At 44.2% G+C, this 16,920-nt stretch overlaps 1 protein-coding gene across 9 annotated transcripts in view; it reads left to right on the top strand.

Annotated features, from left to right (window-relative positions):
* The window catches only part of elavl4 (ELAV like neuron-specific RNA binding protein 4), a 99,667-nt gene that overhangs the window by 13,947 nt on the left and 68,800 nt on the right, over nucleotides 1-16,920 (top strand). The window contains exon 1 of one of the 9 annotated variants that reach the window (XM_051947374.1): nucleotides 1,914-2,207. The exons of 7 other annotated variants lie outside the window; for them this stretch is intronic. In XM_051947374.1, coding sequence (XP_051803334.1) covers nucleotides 2,199-2,207 — 9 coding nt within the window. In that variant the 5' untranslated portion in view covers nucleotides 1,914-2,198. Of the gene's footprint in view, nucleotides 1-1,913; nucleotides 2,208-3,208; nucleotides 3,491-16,920 lie in introns of those variants that run through there. One more of the 9 variants, XM_051947373.1, reaches the window with a different exon arrangement.

Below are 16,920 nucleotides of genomic sequence, written 5' to 3' on the forward strand. Positions count from 1 at the left end.
AATCTGTCAAAGCAATTGGCAACGTTAATAAATATTAATTTGATGGCATCATTTCCTTAAATACTCTACAAACAAAGGGGTAAACTCGGGTGAGACACCCCCCTTAAGAGCATAAGTCTGCCTTCTTTTTCAGCATATACATACTATGAATATTAATATCTACACAAGAAGTATGCTTGCAAATTTAGAAGGTATCCTTATCATAAGAGACAGTAATTTACTTATTATAAAAGTAAATGTGATGATCTTCCTTTGATCCATACAGACTTGCTACCTATGCATTAGATCAAATTTCTAATTTTAATATTACTTTAACTACAACATAAATGGTAGATAACATGCAGATATTCTTTGGGCTTTTTCTTTAAATGTGACTAATAGCAGTTAATTTAGAAGTCATTTAGATTTAATTTAGATAATTTAGAGTTCATGGGCATAGGATTAAAGTTAGAACTTCACTGACTTTGATATTTTAATAACGGTGCATCACCAGGGATTCTAAGGCTTCACTTGCAAAGAATTCATATCGACTAGCTTTTGCTACAAGCTAATATTGCATAACATTACTAGCATAGCATAAAGTCAGCTAGTAGACCTTGAGCAAACATTTTTTCAGCGTTGGATAGCTTTTATGCTGCCATACTAGATGATGATGAGCATAATATATCAGTAACCGAGGCTAAAAAACGTAACCTAATTGATGCCCATGTGGGGCTTTTACCTTCATATGTCCTAACCAGACACTAATTTAAATAATAAGAATTGTTCAAATTAATGCATAACTCTCCAATAACTCTCATGTAAGCAGTAAGTTTTAAAGAATGGATATGTATATTGTTATTATAAACCACAGAGACTTATTTAATTGCATTGTCAGAACATGGCACCAACATCTCACAATGTTTGGGTTCAACAAAAGAAAAAATAATTTGACAGTTTGAGTCAAATGAGTTTAGAAAACTCCAAACCAACAAGCTATCTATGAGTAGACTAGAATGTATTTACATTAAAAGAGTGAAAAAGAGTGAAATTATCAAGCTAGTTTTATAAAGTTACCTCAACTTGAATGTAGTTCTACGTCAGCTAATGCAGAAATGTAAGTTTGAATTATGCATAATATTACGTTGGCTCAACTACAAATCTCCTCATGTCAACACAACTCATCAAAATAATGTTTTCAATGAGATTAGTGTGTCTAGATTAGTCCATCAGACATTTTATCTTGCAGTGCGAGTAAATGATGGTAACAGCTTCCTCAAAACACTTGTTTTTATGTCCTACTATCAGTAAAATGATTCAAAATGCTCTTCAAAGATGAGCACGACCGCAATCTTCTCAGAAAAGGCCTGAAATGAAAACTGACTATATCTGGTGGTCAGGAGGGGATTTACGGTGGAGGTAGGAGGTGGGATTCTACATCTTTCACAATGCAACAACAACAAAAACCAAACTGGCAGCTGCTTCAGAAATAGTGATTTGGAGATGTGTAGGAAGCCTTGTGGTTGAGTTAAAATGGAGAACTGCTGCAGCTGAGGAGGAGGAGGAGGAGAGGACTACACATGGCTTCACTACGGGGAGCACGCACTCACACTGCAGCAATAATGCAGATAACCTTCTCCTGCTTATGGTGACAAAAGGAAGAGGGGGACGCGCGCCTCAAATGCCCGTGCACGGTTATTAACAGTCGGCTGACAGATAATTATGCGCACGCACAAACGTAAAATCAACCCTAACTGCTTTCCTGGCATCCCACCTCCCCGCGTGATGCTTCCCTTCCTGCACCCCACGTCGCGGACCACACGAGCCTGCCTCCTCCACTCTCATCCGCGAGCGCACCGCCCCGTCCGCGCCTCCCCAGCCAATGGGAGAGCGCGCATGAGGTGACTGGACATTCCGTGAAGGGCTTTTGGGGAGGGGGGCAGGTAGAAGCTGAATCTGATCCATTCAGTGGATTCTCTCTCTTATTATAGTAGTTTGTTTTTATTTTTTTCATTCTTGCGCGGGACGAGGCTGCAGGTCTTCCACGCCCACGGTTTAGCTTCTGTTTAGTTTTTGGCTCTCGTAGACACGCTCGGTTCATTCATCCTCTCCACCACACCGCTGCTGCTGGTACCTTTTCTGCTGTTGTTCTCCGGTTCTTATAGTTTGCCCGCCAAGCACACCGTTACCTTCCGCAACACCGACGACCTGACACCAGAATGGTCATGGTGAGTAGAGATGTTCGGACGCACCGTTTTGTCGCTTTCTTGCGCCTTTAAACAGGCTGAGCTTTGTGTCACTGTAACCGTCACCGCAGCATGCAGACAGCTTGCACCGGGTTCGTTTTTGCCCGACACACGCTTACGTGCCACCTTTTCTTTATTAAAACTTGCAAAAAAGAATCTTTTGAAAACTGTCCAGTATATGATATTTTTAGGCTGCACCTGTGTGGACAGGTGCGTGCCATTTTACGCACGAGTTTCTGTGCGTATTTCCTGGTAGTGCATTTAAAGCCAAATTTAAATTGTGAGTCAAGTCACATTCTGCTGAACTGTGTTTCATTTTTGAAGCGATTTACATGTTTTGAGATCAAAACAAATGGCAAACTAAACGTACAATTCCTCTGTTTGACCAAAACTTGCCAGCTTTCTGTGCGTAAAAGTACGTGTTCGTGTGTAAGGGAGACACAGGGAGTGAAGGGAGAAAGAGACGGTCTGTATACACAGTCATGCAAATGTACAGGGGATTTCAACATGCACCCAGTAATAGCTAATTTATATACACAGTGCTGCGCAGGCATCCTATTACCATAGCGCTTGAGGCTGCAATCACTCTTTTAGCGCTCTGCTCCGCGCAGCTCAGCCCGGCTCACTCAAGCACAGACCTCAGCAGCGATTGATTGCTTTGCTGGGATTCAGAGAGCCTTTTCTCTGCCAAAGCAGGCTGAGGTTGGCGTGTGCCGACGAGGGCTCGGAGCCAGCCAGAGAGCGAAGGTGTTAACACTGAGGGAGGGGAGGTGAGGCCCGGGGCTGACGGGCAAGCCAAGAAGCCAATCACAGACTCGGGGGGTGGGTGAGTGGGCGGGATCTGACCTTCCAGCTGAGCAGGCGACTGGGCGGGTGGTTGTGGGAGGGGAGGGGAGGAGAGGGGGAGGTGGGGTAAGGAGGGGAGGGCGGTAGGAGAGACGAGAGAGAGAGAGAGAGAGAGAGAGAGCGAGCCTTGCTGCAGCCCCGGCACTCTCATCCAGGCGCACCGCTCGCATCTCAGCATCTGTGGAAGAAGGCGATGTTCGCTCCGCGCACTTCCAGCACGCCGCTCGTCTCCGCTCGCCGCTAAAGACTCAGTCAGAAGCAGAGGCAGAGTGAGGAGGAGGAGAGGAAAAAAAGCACTGTCAGTGGAGAGTTAGGGATTTTCTTTTCTAAAGGCGTTGCTGTAGCTGTTGTGTGAAGGAGGGAGAGAACGTGAGACAACGGCCGGCATCTCCCAAATGGAGTGGAATGGGTTTAAGATGGTAAGAACAGGCTCCTGGCAGCCTGGAAATGTGTGAAACCGCTGGTTGATTGTGAGCAGCCTGCAGTGACTGGAGCAGGTTGTAAATATGCTGTCACCCAGAGTCAGTATTTATAGCCTGCACTCCTCCTGCACGGCCAATGCAGTGATACTCCTCAACTATTTGTTGTGCAAAATGTTAAGTTCCCCTCTTCCTGGGGAGAAGGATACAGCCAGGGGGGGTTAGGATATGGGCAGAATGCAGAAATGAAAGGACGGAGACAGAAATCACGCTAATGGGAGATGTGTGGAGGTAAGGAGGGAGGGAAGGGTTAAACTGGGGAACAGCACCCATTTTATGTTGAAGCCATGGCCGTAGGTGTCCCCCCACCACCACTGCTCTGATATTTACCTTTCTGTAGGACTGCAGCAGAGGTGAATTGTGGACGCTGGCTGTATTGTGGGGACTTTGGAGGATTTGATATTCATGTATGCAAAGTGCTGCGTGGAAGTTGTGCGAGTAGACGTGTGATCTGTCTTGCTGCTTGTGTACACAGCGCGAGGGTGTGTTGTCCATGTGTGTGTGTAGGTGTGTTGAAGTTACGCGCATGCCCGGATTTCAGTGAATTATAACGCTGTGCATCCTCAAGTTTCATGGCCGTGTATGCGCATATATGTGGTAACTCGAGTGTGTCGGCCTGATTATAAACTGTATAGGTCTTCAGCTTTGCTCTGCTTCACGACTTTCACTTCAGCGCTGCATCCGTTTATCCATTCATTCATCACACCCAAGTGGCAGAGTGAGAGGTTCACTGTAGACGGTATATAAAGATGGATGAACCCTCCGTGACGTCAACAGTCGGTTTCCTATTGAGCAGTTTCGAAGCCCTGACTCCACCTAGTCTCGTGTAGTCAGACCATTCTCTAATGCTGACATATCACTAGAGAATGGTCTGGCTGCACTTCATGTTCTTGTGCTATAGGGAGAAAAATAAAGCTCTGGTGTGTTTGTATTTCTTTAAGCGAATCACACTGATCTTGGGCGTGTCTAAGGATGGGATATGGAGGTAGTATTCAGTCAAAATAGTGACAGAGGAATGGTTTTGGTGGAATATTTGCACAGAGGAAAGCTTGAACTGACACTAGCATGGCTAGTTCCTTGTGCACGATCAAAATTCTCAGCAAATCTTGAGATTTTCAGCATGTAGATTGCGGCAGGTGCTTGAAAACATTAACACGCAGCTAGCAGAAGGGGAGGAGACACCCCTGTGAACTGCTCAGCCAATGGCAGGCTTATATCTGCAGTCTACATCAGGTAAATCAGACTAGACTGCACCTAACAGCCTGTTAATCTAAAAACGAGCAGAGGTGGAGCGGCCACGCCTTAAGTTTTGCATAATTTTTAGCTTTAAAACAATATATACAGTCAACCTGTTTTAAAAAAAAAAACACCTCTGTGTATTGTCTTGAATGGGGAAGTCAGCTATAGAGACCAAAAATACGTTTATTTCTGCTTCAAGGTTTTGTTTTTCACCATGGAAGTCTGTGGGGATTGACTCAAGGACTGCAGTTTTTTCCCCAGCCCCTGCAGGTTGCCGCTTGACTAACAAAACTAGCAGCCTTTTCATCCTCCCGTCGTATTTTTTCACCTGTCACCGGCTGTAAGACGGAGTAGCGTTTCATTGCCAATACATCAGCATTCCGACTGCAGAGTCAATACTATTATTTTGCATTCTCGGTGCATCCATCTGTTTTTCAAAATGGTTTTCTCGGCATCCACAAAGTGGACTGACTCACACTTGTATTTGCATGAAGAGCAGCGGAAGAATTATTCATTTGTCAGCAAGTAAATGTTTGATTGTTTGCGTGGCTGGCTACTTTCCGTGGGATGTAATCAAAATGCTAATTGAAACCAGGGCGACTCCCCCCTGTTCTGGTGACGTGGCTCGGCGGCAGCTGCCTCCCCGGACGCTTAGAGCCGGCAGCCGAGGGTGGCAAAGGTGTAAAGGTGTGTGAAGCAGGAAAGCACGAGGACGTAAGAGGACAGCCGTGACTCAAAGAAAGAGTGCTGTATGTTTATAGACTGAAAGAAATGAGAATGAAAAGGAGCAGCGAGGGAGGGAGTGAAAAGTTCATCAGCATTGGAGGTATTAGATGAGTGTGCACCATGAAGCCTCCTGATGGGAGCCAGTGGGGGACCTGATCTAGAGACAGGCCATCACTTTACGCACACACACGGCTACACACAAACATGCAGTGGCTCTATTACCCTCAGGCAGAACACCATGAGCTCCAAGGTTACACATCAATGCTAATAGGGTGGGGTGCGTGAGGAATTTATTAGCTACAGTGCACCGACCGTGTGCTCAATGCTTTAAACATAGCTGCAGATCAGAGAAACGCAAGATAGGAGTGGATGCTCGGGTGTGGAGGTCACGGGTTTAAGGAGCAGTGAAGGTGATTCGGACACGCCGAGAAAGAAATAAGATGAGCCACAAATACATTGTTTTATCTGTTAACTTGTAGTTTGTGTGTCTGTGTGTGAGGGCCGACTGACGCGTGTCCAGATGCAGAGTGACACGTTTAACCAGTGTGATTAAACGCCATGCAAATACATAGAGCGAAAGAGAGAGGTAGAGTGGAACAATTTCCTCTTTAATCTTCTTTGCACAAACAGCACCTCGCTCTGATTTACTGGAGATGGACGTGTGTCAGGAAATGTCACAGATAAACGCACCTTTACTTGCTGCTATTGGAAGGCCGGACTATTCTTAGTGATATTTTACATGAATTTATTTTACATAAGAACCACAAAAATGAACTATAATTTGCATTCCCCCCCCCCCCCCCCCCGAGTTCATAATTCTCCTAACATTTTCTTGCTGTGAAATAAAGCGTTAAACAATAACCCTTCACCATTTGATGAAACTAGCTAACTAGCTAACAAACTGGCACTATTTATCACAAAGTAACTAAATCATAGCAACCTCTTTTGCTTCCTTTAAGCTGTTCTTTTGAGACTAGGATGCCGTTTTGCTTTGAGGGGGATTTTTCAACATGATACATGGCCAATTTGACAGATTGAGGTAGAATTCACGTGGCTCATTGCTCCTCGGTGTACAGTGAATATCTTACTGACTTTCATAAGGTACACTTTGGACAAGGACAAGTGGTTACAGTATCTAAGTAGAGAGCCTTTTGCAATCTTAAGCTTTGTGTTGAGTGTGTGCTGCTATTAATGTGGTTCATTCAGGGTTTTTATACATTTTACAAGCAGAAGTTACACTGCAGCTCCTCACATTCACTGTAATTAACTGAAATGGTGACATGCAGTAGCTGTTATTGTGCATGAGTTGTGCCTTGTAGTGCATGTTGCTTCAGGTAAATGTCCTACAGAAGCATGAATGAAAAATGGAGATAGTAGAGATATTTGAGCCACAGAGTCAACTTTATGACTAATTAGTTGCAGTTCATTAGTCAGCATTTGGTGGTGTTTAAACTCACACCAGTACTTGCAAAGTGAAACCATTAGAATTAAAATATCCCCAAGAGGAGGGTGTTCCTCCCTAGATATGCAATTTATAAGGAAAAGCCAGAATCACAATGATTTTAAACTCGTTTGACTGCATTACTTTCATGCAAAATGCGCATTAAAGCCACGATGCTTAAATGACACATTGCATTTATAATTTAAAATGTGCGCCTGAGCTGTGATTAAAAATAAAGCTGCAGTTGCAAAGTAAAGATTTGATTTGTGTGTGTGACATGACACCGCTAGGATATTTGTTTCTGCACTCGAGGTAAGAGGTTTTGCCACTGCTTTGGCACGTCTCACGCGAGCACATTATGCCGTCTATCAGTATTTTGGTGGTTCGGCGTCTGTATAAATACTGCAAAATATTTTGTTGTCTTTAAATGTCTTTTCCACTTTCCTTTAAACAAAAGCTGGATGGAAGCAGTTAATGAGCCAAAAGCCTGTTTGAATAAGAAGCTGCTGTAACAATCTCTGTCCCAATTAGCACGCTTTGGTTTTTAAATATTCCTTTTGTGTGAAGCCTAAACACACATGAAGACTCACAAAACGGTCACGTTGAAAATTTAATAGGCTTCCACAGTGATTTCCTTCATTTATTTAAAATGTTTTTTCCTTCTTCTTCTTCTCGTCGTCTCTTTTTTGAAAAAAGCTAGAAATCTGAGAGGCATGGCAAGGCATTCTGCTGTGAGGGGAGCAGCATTCACAAATACTAGACCTAATTCCTTTGGCAGCAGCTCAAACTGCTACAGACAGACACATAATCAGCTGGGGAGTGTTAGCGCCTCAGCCCACTAGCAAACACAGGACCGAGCCCTTGTTGTGCATCGCTGCTTTTCAGAATAAATATCCCGATGGAAAATACAGTGGGAGGAAAGAGGTATTCATGTGTGTATGGCTCTTTGTTCAGTCAAAAAATACAGAAGGAGAGAGGAACACTGGCTTTCCTAGCTACTTTACCGCTCATTCTTCTCGATCCGCTCGCCTCCCTCATCTTCTCCGTCTCTCAGCCCTCCTTTTTCCTCCCTCTCTTCCCCTCTCATCCTCCACTGTACCCTGTGTGTTTTGGTATTCATACAGATGTTTGGATTTGACTGGCAGTTTCTCCTGAGACTGTGCACAAGCGGCTGACTCGTCTCATCTGCATTTTGCATCCCAGGAAAAAAAAGAGAGAGAGAGAGAGAGAGAGAAAGAAGAGAGAACAGAAAGCAGCGGAAAGCATCAGCAGGCAGCGCTGGCTGGTGTGTACGAGTGCTAGCGTGTGTGCACGTTGCCTGTTGTTTGGCTTTGGCAGCTTAACTGGCCCCAGCGCTGTTGCCGTGTGATGTTTAAAGGACGTTTCAAGGTCACGCTTTCGACAGGCCTCACCGCCTCTGACATATTAAACATTTATGTTTTTCTGTAGCCGGATGAATTATAGATTGAACATGCAACTGAACACGCTACAAAATGGCACCATTGTGGTTGGTAATAGACACATTAGGGCCGACAGACGCGGCATCAGTTGGGCTGCCTCATCTCATCAATAGCAATGCTAACACAGGGGGAGAAAACACTGATCTTGTTAGTTTACTAGCGAGGAAAGAAACCCCACAATGGCAGTAGAGTCCATCTGCCAGTTATGAATACAGGGACCACTGTCTGTAAAGATCGTGGAGCTGACACGCCTCATTTAAAAAGAAAAGCTTCTCGTGCACGAAGAAAATGTAAGCGAAGGTTGATCATACCTGAGCAGTTTTAGTTTGCCTTTTTAATTTCGTCCACATGAGACCAGAGCTGCAGTAGCAGTCCAGCTGGTATTTATTAGACCACAGTTTCACGAGATGCTAATTCTGATAATAGAGGTGTGTGTCCCAAAAAGGGTTATTGATCATCACAGCCGATGCGTGTTATTTCCTTGAAATGAAGAGGAACTCCGTCCTCCATTCTCTATCCACCGCTTTATCCTCACTAGGGTCATGGGGGGTGCTGGAGTCTATCCCAGCTGACTCGGGTGAAGGCAGGGGACACCCTGGACAGGTCACCAGTCTGTCCCAGGGCTACATATACAGACAAACAATCACACTCACATTCACACCTACAGACAATTTAGAGTAACCAATTAACCTCAGCATGTTTTTGGACTGTGGGAGGAAGCCGAAGTGCCCGGAAAAAACCCACGCATGCACAGGGAGAACATGCAAACTCCATGCAGAAAGATCCCAGGCCCACCCCGGGATTTTGAACCAGGGATCTTGTTGCTGCAAGGCAAAAGTGCTAACCACTAGACCACTGTGCAGCCCAGGAACTCCGTCCTTCCTATGCAAATGCAAACAGAGTCAGTGATACAACCTCGGTGCTTATCAAGATCGATAAACGTCAGCGGCGACAGCGGCCATGATCAGCACCTGTCAAGTCAGAAAGGGTAGAACAGCAGAGGGATAGATCTGCGCTCTCTCGTCTGCAGGCTGTCAAACCAAAATGCCGTCACAGGATTTTTTTTCCCGCTGCCACCTTCTATACGTCGCCTCCTCGCCACAGCATATGCACAAAGATAGTCCTCCTGTGGACATTTTCAATTACCCCGCACTATACGGCGGTAGGGGGGATTAATCTGCTCGTTTGAATGCACGCCACACTTAATGGTTTAGCTGGTGTGCCGCGGGCCTCATCTGTTAGCAGCGCTGGTATACATGTAGGCTTTTGTGTCTCGCTCTCTCTCCTCCCTTTTTCCTGCTGCAGCAGAAGCCATTTCTGATTGCACCACTCTCACGTCAAGTTACGCCGAGATTAGATTTTCGCACAAGATGGGCAACTCCAAATTGATCGTGTAATGACTAGTGCGGGGCCACTTTACAGTAGCAGAATCGCAGCGTGTTTTTAAAAACATCATCAGGTTTGCACGGTGATTATTGCGACTGAATATTCAAATGCTGCCACTTTTATATCTACAGCGATCATCAAACAGGACAGTAGTGTGGAAACAGGCTTGAAATAATTTTATATTTCGCCACGTCACTCAAGATTTGCAAGCGATTTAAGCAGAAGATGGGTGTAGAGTAACCTCCCCTGCATCCACATGTAGTTTCGAGTTATTCATTGCCTCCATCAAACTGTTTACTCATTAAGACAGATGACGGACGGCTGTCCTTTTCCCTTGCAGCTATTTGATTATATGAGCTCCGGTTCAGAGCCAAATCAATAACAAGATTAGCTAAGCACACGCGTACGCACACCGAACGTACACTCACACAAAGCTGCGGAATGAATTCTCGAGTGCAGCGGTCAGTCGGTGTCTATGTGATTTAGCTTCTTGTGCTGTTGCTGTAAGGCAAGCACACACCAACATACACACACACGCACAAGCAGGCTGTGTCTGAGATGCAGCTGATGGGGGAAACAGTGATTAGATTAGGAAGAGCTCTGCCTCTGCTTAGCAGCCAGGCAAGTGTTCCTGTCTCTGCCTTGTTCTCTGTGTAAGTGCTGCTCTGTAGGTTTTGTTCTTATCGTATACCTCCAGGCTGTTTATAGCTTTTTAAATACCTGCTCAACAAAGCCAATATTACCTCATCCAACCTCAAACCAGTTTTCATTAGAACTCCTGCTGTGAATTATGCTGAAAATTGAGTTCAGTCTGAGGAGGTTCGGGAAGGCTTCTTTAGCCAGTGAGTCAAAAAAAAAAACAAAACCTGAGTTATTTATTGTCGGTTGCAGCCACACAACACCGCTGAGTTGCTTGTTTCTGACCCGACACGTGCAGGTGGGCGCAGTAACAGGTATGCAGTCGGGTAGTGGAGTCGAGCGGATCTCTGTGCACTCGTGCATCTGTTTGTTTATGCATGCACTAGTGTGTCTTAGTGGATTTTGCTAAAGATAGGAGGCAGCCTCGGTGAAATGGCTTGCTGCCTGCACAGGTGCGTGGCCGCGTTCACCTGCCAGCTACTTGTGGAGGTGGTGTCCTCGCTCATGACACATGGTGCTGACTCAGTTGGATCAGGCTGCCTGCTCTCGCTGCCTCGCTGTCTGTTTTTGCGTCCTCTATCCTCTGTCCCCAGCCGTGCTCAAAGCAACTTCATCTCTGCACAGAAACACACGCCGGTAGCCCGAAACGCAACCAGGAAGTAGTGCAGGTCTGCTGTAGACTCAGCTGCACTCATTTATTTTCATTTACAGGGTGAGTAGGAGTGAGTTAGCACAGTCAAGGCATTTTTTTGTGCTGTGAGAATGAAAGACAAAGATGAAAACCTTTCGTGTCATGTTAAATGACAGGTGATGTGAACCTCTCCTGTCTTATTTTTAGACCTATTCTCTCAGTGTCTTTGTCCTCACCATCCACAGAAACAAGGTTATTACTTACTGAAAAAAAGCCCCATATGTTGGACAGATACGATCTCCACTAAAACCCTTAGCCACATTTACATTTAATTAAGGATGGAATCCCATGTAGGGGATGAGACAATGATTTAGCCTCTTTAATCCACCAAAATGTCCTCGCTGAGGGCCTTGACAATGATCACTCCCATCCGTCACACCCAGGGATTACAGCAGGACAGACAGCGATGCACAGCGGAGACATCTTGCTGATTTGAGCTGGAAGCTGAGGTGCTGGCAGCGGCGGCTAGAAGTGGAACAAAGGCTGGCAAGCTGTTGATGGGGATTTGATACTGTTCAGGGGAGAGACTGCTGTTGGGAGGATGGCACCGCATCGACTCGCGGCCGAGGGTTGGATCGAGAAATAGGAGTCGGGGGCATCGAGCGAGGGACCGCTGCTGGCACGGGAGGGAAACTTCGGGAGCTGTGATGAGGACCTGAGAGGCCGGGCCGGGGCTGAGGGACGGGGACTTGGGCTGTCGGACAAGGCCAGGGCTTCCATTCCAAGGCCCAGTCCCCCAGTGCTCCAGGGCTCAGCCAAACAGCTAGGCAGGTGTCCAGCTGATCTCACACCCCCACAAGGGAGGAACTGCAGAGCACCAGTCACTGGAGCTGCACAAATTGAAGTGTCATCTCCAGAGTCAAGATGCTCACCAATTTTCTGCATGCGTTGGTGCAGAGTTGGGATTCAGCCAGTGGACAAATGGCTCCAGTTCCGCCTACAGTTTGGCTGAGCTAAAGGAGACTGTGGTGTGTGTGTGTGACAGAGGGAATGTGACTGTGCGCTGTATGTATAGAGCAGCGCAGGTCCTCAGAGTCATTGTGCTTGAAGGATGTTCTGTCTTTTGACTGCCCACTAATAGTTTTTGAGAAAAGTTTTTAAATTAGAAAAGTAAAATGCAAAACATGGCAAAAGTTTTTGTCACACCGGACACGTTCACTTTCAGAATTTAGCAAAATTGAACAATGCACAAGAGTTTAGACAAATTTACTAAAAAGACTCAACCCAAATTATAAATCTTCAGATTATTTAGATCCCACTCGACATCCCCCTCGGCGCTCATCGCTATCCTGTCATCTCCTGACCTCTGACCCCACACAAGTATGTGCTGATTACCCAGGGGCTGCAGGAGGGAGTGTGTGGGAAAACTGCATCGATCCCACCCAGAGACTGAAACATCACAAAAGAGAAAGAAGAGAGGGGGTAAAAAAAAAAAGTCAAGCCAAAGTTAAATGAAAAATTGCTTACGTACACGTCTCGCACGGCCTGGAACATTTATTATTCTGAGTCACACAGAGAGAGAGAGAGAGAGAGAGGGGAAAAAAGGTGGAGGAGGATAGAAGAAGAGAAGAATCCATTTGGTAAAGTAGATGCAGATCGATGAGACTGGAGGCAGGCAGGGCAGAGTGCAACACAAGAGGGGTGTGTGAGTATCTGTGATGTGTCTGTGTGTGTACTTGCGTGCATGAGGCGTCCCAGATTACTTTCCCCTGATTGATCCGGCCCAGCATCCGTCTGACCTGCAGGACATTTCAGAGGTTGGCGGAGGTGGAGAGAGGCAGAGAGAGAGAGAGAGAAAGAGAGACGGCCGGGAAGAAAGGGAGAGGAGAGAGAAAAATAAAAATCAATAGCGCACAGAGCATTACACGGAACTTGACTGGCCGAGAAGCCGAGATAGTAAAGTCGTATTAATCTCTTTGTGTCTCAGTCGGTTTGATAGGAACTCCAATTCGGTTTGGGAGAGAGTCCACGAGAAGGGGAAACGTGATTATCAATATCTCTGCAGCTGACGATAAATGTACTTTTCTGTGAGCTAATTTTACATCCGTGGTGTTTGTAAAAGATGCAGAAGGAAATCACAAATGATATCCGAAGCGAGTCGGTGAGGCGACGTCTAACAAGTCAGATGGTTGCATGCTGGCTCCATTTTGTAGCTGCCAGGCAGTGTGTCTATCAGCGGAGAGATCCTGCAGCATACTGTCTACTCCGCAGTCTCTACAGCCTCCATCTATCCTGGCCAAGTCAGGGTAAATTGATTGTCTAAGCTCTGTAAGGAAAGGGGGAGGGAAGCATGCGCCAGGCCAGCAATATAAAGCGGTAGTTGTATGTGGTGAAAGCAGGAGAGAGGCAGCGAAGGTGAAAAAGGACGAGGAAAGGAGGCAGAAATTCAGAACATTTCTGCAAAATTGACGTTAAGATGTGGAGAAAGTGAAAGCGAGATAATCTTTGCGCAAGAAAAAGGAGAAAGATTGAGATTAAATAATTACGTATGCAGTAGAAGTCTGAAAATTTGTGTAGAATTGACATAAAGATGTAGAGAAAGGAGCACTGAGATAATCTTTGTGCACAGGAAAGAAGAGATTAAATGGATACAGATGCAGCAAAAAGTACAAAAGTTGGTACAGAAATGTGGAAAATGTGAAGGAGATAATCTTTGTGTACAGAAAAAGAAGAAAGATTGAGATTAAATGAATTTATATGTAGGAAAAAGTCTGAATATGTGTGTACAATTGGCGTATAGATGCTAAGAAAGTGAAAGTGTGATAATGTTTGTGCAAGAAAAAGAGTAGAGATTGAGATTAAATGAATACATGTGGAGCTCAAAGTACAAAAACGGTGTAGAATTGAAAAAGATACAAAGTGACAATCTTTGTGCACAAAAGGGAAGATGGATTGAGATTAAATGAATAAATATACAGAAGAAAGTCTGGAAATTTCTGCAGAATTGACAAAAAGGTTTAGAAAAAGGGAACCTGAGATAATCTTTGTGCACACAGATTGAGATTAAATGAAATAAATGAAACTAAAAGTCCTAAAATTTGTGTAGAATTGACATAAATATGTGGAGAAAGTGAGAAAATCCTTGTGCATGAAAAAGAATACAAATTAAGATGAAATGAATACATATGCAGGAACATATTTGAAAATTTGTGTAGAATTGGCAAAAGGGTGGAGAAAGGGAAACTAAGAATCATGCACGAAAAAAAATTGGGATTAAATCAATACATATGCAGCAAAAGCCCTTAAAATTTCTGCAAAATTGACAAAGATGCAGAGAAAGTGAGATCATTTTTGTGCAAGAAAAAGAAGAAAGATTGAGATGAAATTAATACATATGCAAAAAAAAGTCTGAAAATTTGTGTAGAATTGACAGAAAGATGTGGAGAAAGCGAGAATATTTGTGCACAAAATAAAAGAAAGAGAATAAATGACTGCATATGCAGCAAAAAGTCTGAAAATTTCTGCAAAATTGACAATAAGGTTTAAAGAAAGGGAACCTGAGGTAATTTTTGTGCACAAAGATTGAGATTAAATGAAAGACATGAAGCTAAATTTACTAAAACTTGTGACAAATCTGTGGAGAAAGTGAAAGTGAGACGATCTTTGTACACAATAAAGAATAGAAATTGAGATTAAACAAATACATGTGCAGCAAAGTATTCGAAAATTTGTGTAGAAATGAGTGAGGAAAAGGAAACTGAAATCTTTGTGCGCGAAAAATTGAGATTAAATGAACACATATGCAACAAAAAGCCCTAAAATTTCTGCGAAATTGTCAAAGATATGGAGAAAGTTAAAGTGAGATCATCTCTGCGCACAAAATAGAAGATTTAGATCAGTTGACTATATGTGCAGCAAAAACCCTCACAGTTTCTGCAGAATTGACATGAATGTCAAACTGAGATCATCTCTGTGCACAAAACAGAAGAAAGATTGAGATTAAATGAATGCATTTTGCAGTAAAAGTCTGAAAATGTGTGTAAAATTAACATGAAGGGGGTGAAGAAAGGCAAACGGAGATAATCTTTGTGCACAAAACAGAAGCAAGATTGAGATGAAATCAATGCAAATGCAGCTGATTCCTAAAGAAAGCCATGTGTCTGCCTTTTGTGTTCTCCAGTGTTGTAGGAAAGTAAATGTGTGCTCCCCTTCCTTTGCTGGAGGCAGTTAAAGCTCGTCCTCTTCGACTGCAGTGCCCAGATACCACTGGCCGGGAGCCCAAGGAGACAGGAAGCACTTTTGTGGCATCAAATATTAATGGCGTTATAGAGTGTATTGATTATATAATAACTTTTCCCAGCATCTGAGCACCGGCTGAAATGTATTCCCTGAATAATTGAAAATGTATCCATGAGCGGTTTTTCATCTCAATGGTTGGCGAATGTAATTGCATTGCACCCTTATTCCACTGTTATTTGAGATTTTATCAGAAGACGCACATGTGTGTGTTCATGTGATAAACGCAAGGACAGAGAGAGAATATGAAGAAAGATGAAACGGTGTGTGTGTGTGCGACTGTGTTTGTTTTATCGAATGGTTGAGCACTGAATATTGAGCGCTGACTAGTGTTTCCAAAATGGGATGCAGAGACTTAAACGCACTTCTAAGAAATGTAATATTCCCCTTTTCCGACATTATGCTCCCTCGCGCTATACGTCCGATGCTGATATTGAGACTCATATGCATCTGCTTGCTGCTTCTCACATTTTTATCACCACATTTCTACATGCCACGACGACACTTGCACTGTCTGCTTGCTGCGGCACGCCATCAACCTCCACACCGACGTAGCTTGTCACAGTGACGGCTTTGCAGAATGGGTGAAAGATGGTTTTTGATGTTTCACCTCTGCCTAACGTTTTCTTTTTTCAGGGTAGCTCTACAGCACGCAGGCTGTACGGCGTGTTGATGAGATGAATGTTGCTCCACTACACTTTAAATCCCGACTAGCGCCCCTTGTGGTGTAGCTAGCCCTGGCACTGCCCGCTCTTGACTCTTTCAAATGGGTCTAAATACACCTTGCACTCTAAAAAATAATATTTGGGCTCGAGGAAGCAAATTAATGCAACAGTTTGCATCAACGTACGAAATTGTGTCCCACCAACAAACTAAATTGAGTTGAGGGAATTAGCTTTAAGTTACCAGTCTAAATTTGTCCAGATATGTAAAGAAAAAGGAGGGGAATTGAATGAGAAAAATCTAATCATCAAGCTCGCTCAACTTGAATTTAGCTTTAAATTTGAGTTGAAACTACTCCCAAATTAACCCGATGCAACATTATTATGTCAACCCAGCCCATCAGAAATAATATTTGCAACTCAAATAATTGATCAAAATCACCAAATTCGGGTTTTTGTCTTGCTACAGTTGGTGGGAATACGACCCTTGGATTGCTTTTTAGAGTGTACTGGCTTTGACCTCAGCTTAAAGCTTAAATATATTATCATGCAGCCGGTGAAGTTTAGGCTTCAACCTGATTCTTGTAACCTACTTTTGTCCTAGTCAGATTTACAGTAACCCGTTCGTCCTCAGCGTACTAAAACAAAGGTGGCTCAGCTGATTTTTCTGTGCAATTATCCCAAAAATATCCCGATATTTACCCAGCCTGTGAGGAAGGAGGAACTATACTGCTCGTCCTCTTTTCTCCCCTGACCTCTCTGCCCCTCTGCATCTTCTTTTTCCCTTTCATGCTGACAGTTCACTCTCATTTAGACCTCCATTATGCATTCCTGCCTAAGTTTACAAGACACATTGACAACAGAACATGTACAGACTCTCCCTCCTCCCC

This window comes from Acanthochromis polyacanthus, chromosome 4, assembly GCF_021347895.1.
Source record: "Acanthochromis polyacanthus isolate Apoly-LR-REF ecotype Palm Island chromosome 4, KAUST_Apoly_ChrSc, whole genome shotgun sequence".
Classification (NCBI taxonomy): Eukaryota; Metazoa; Chordata; class Actinopteri; family Pomacentridae; genus Acanthochromis; species Acanthochromis polyacanthus.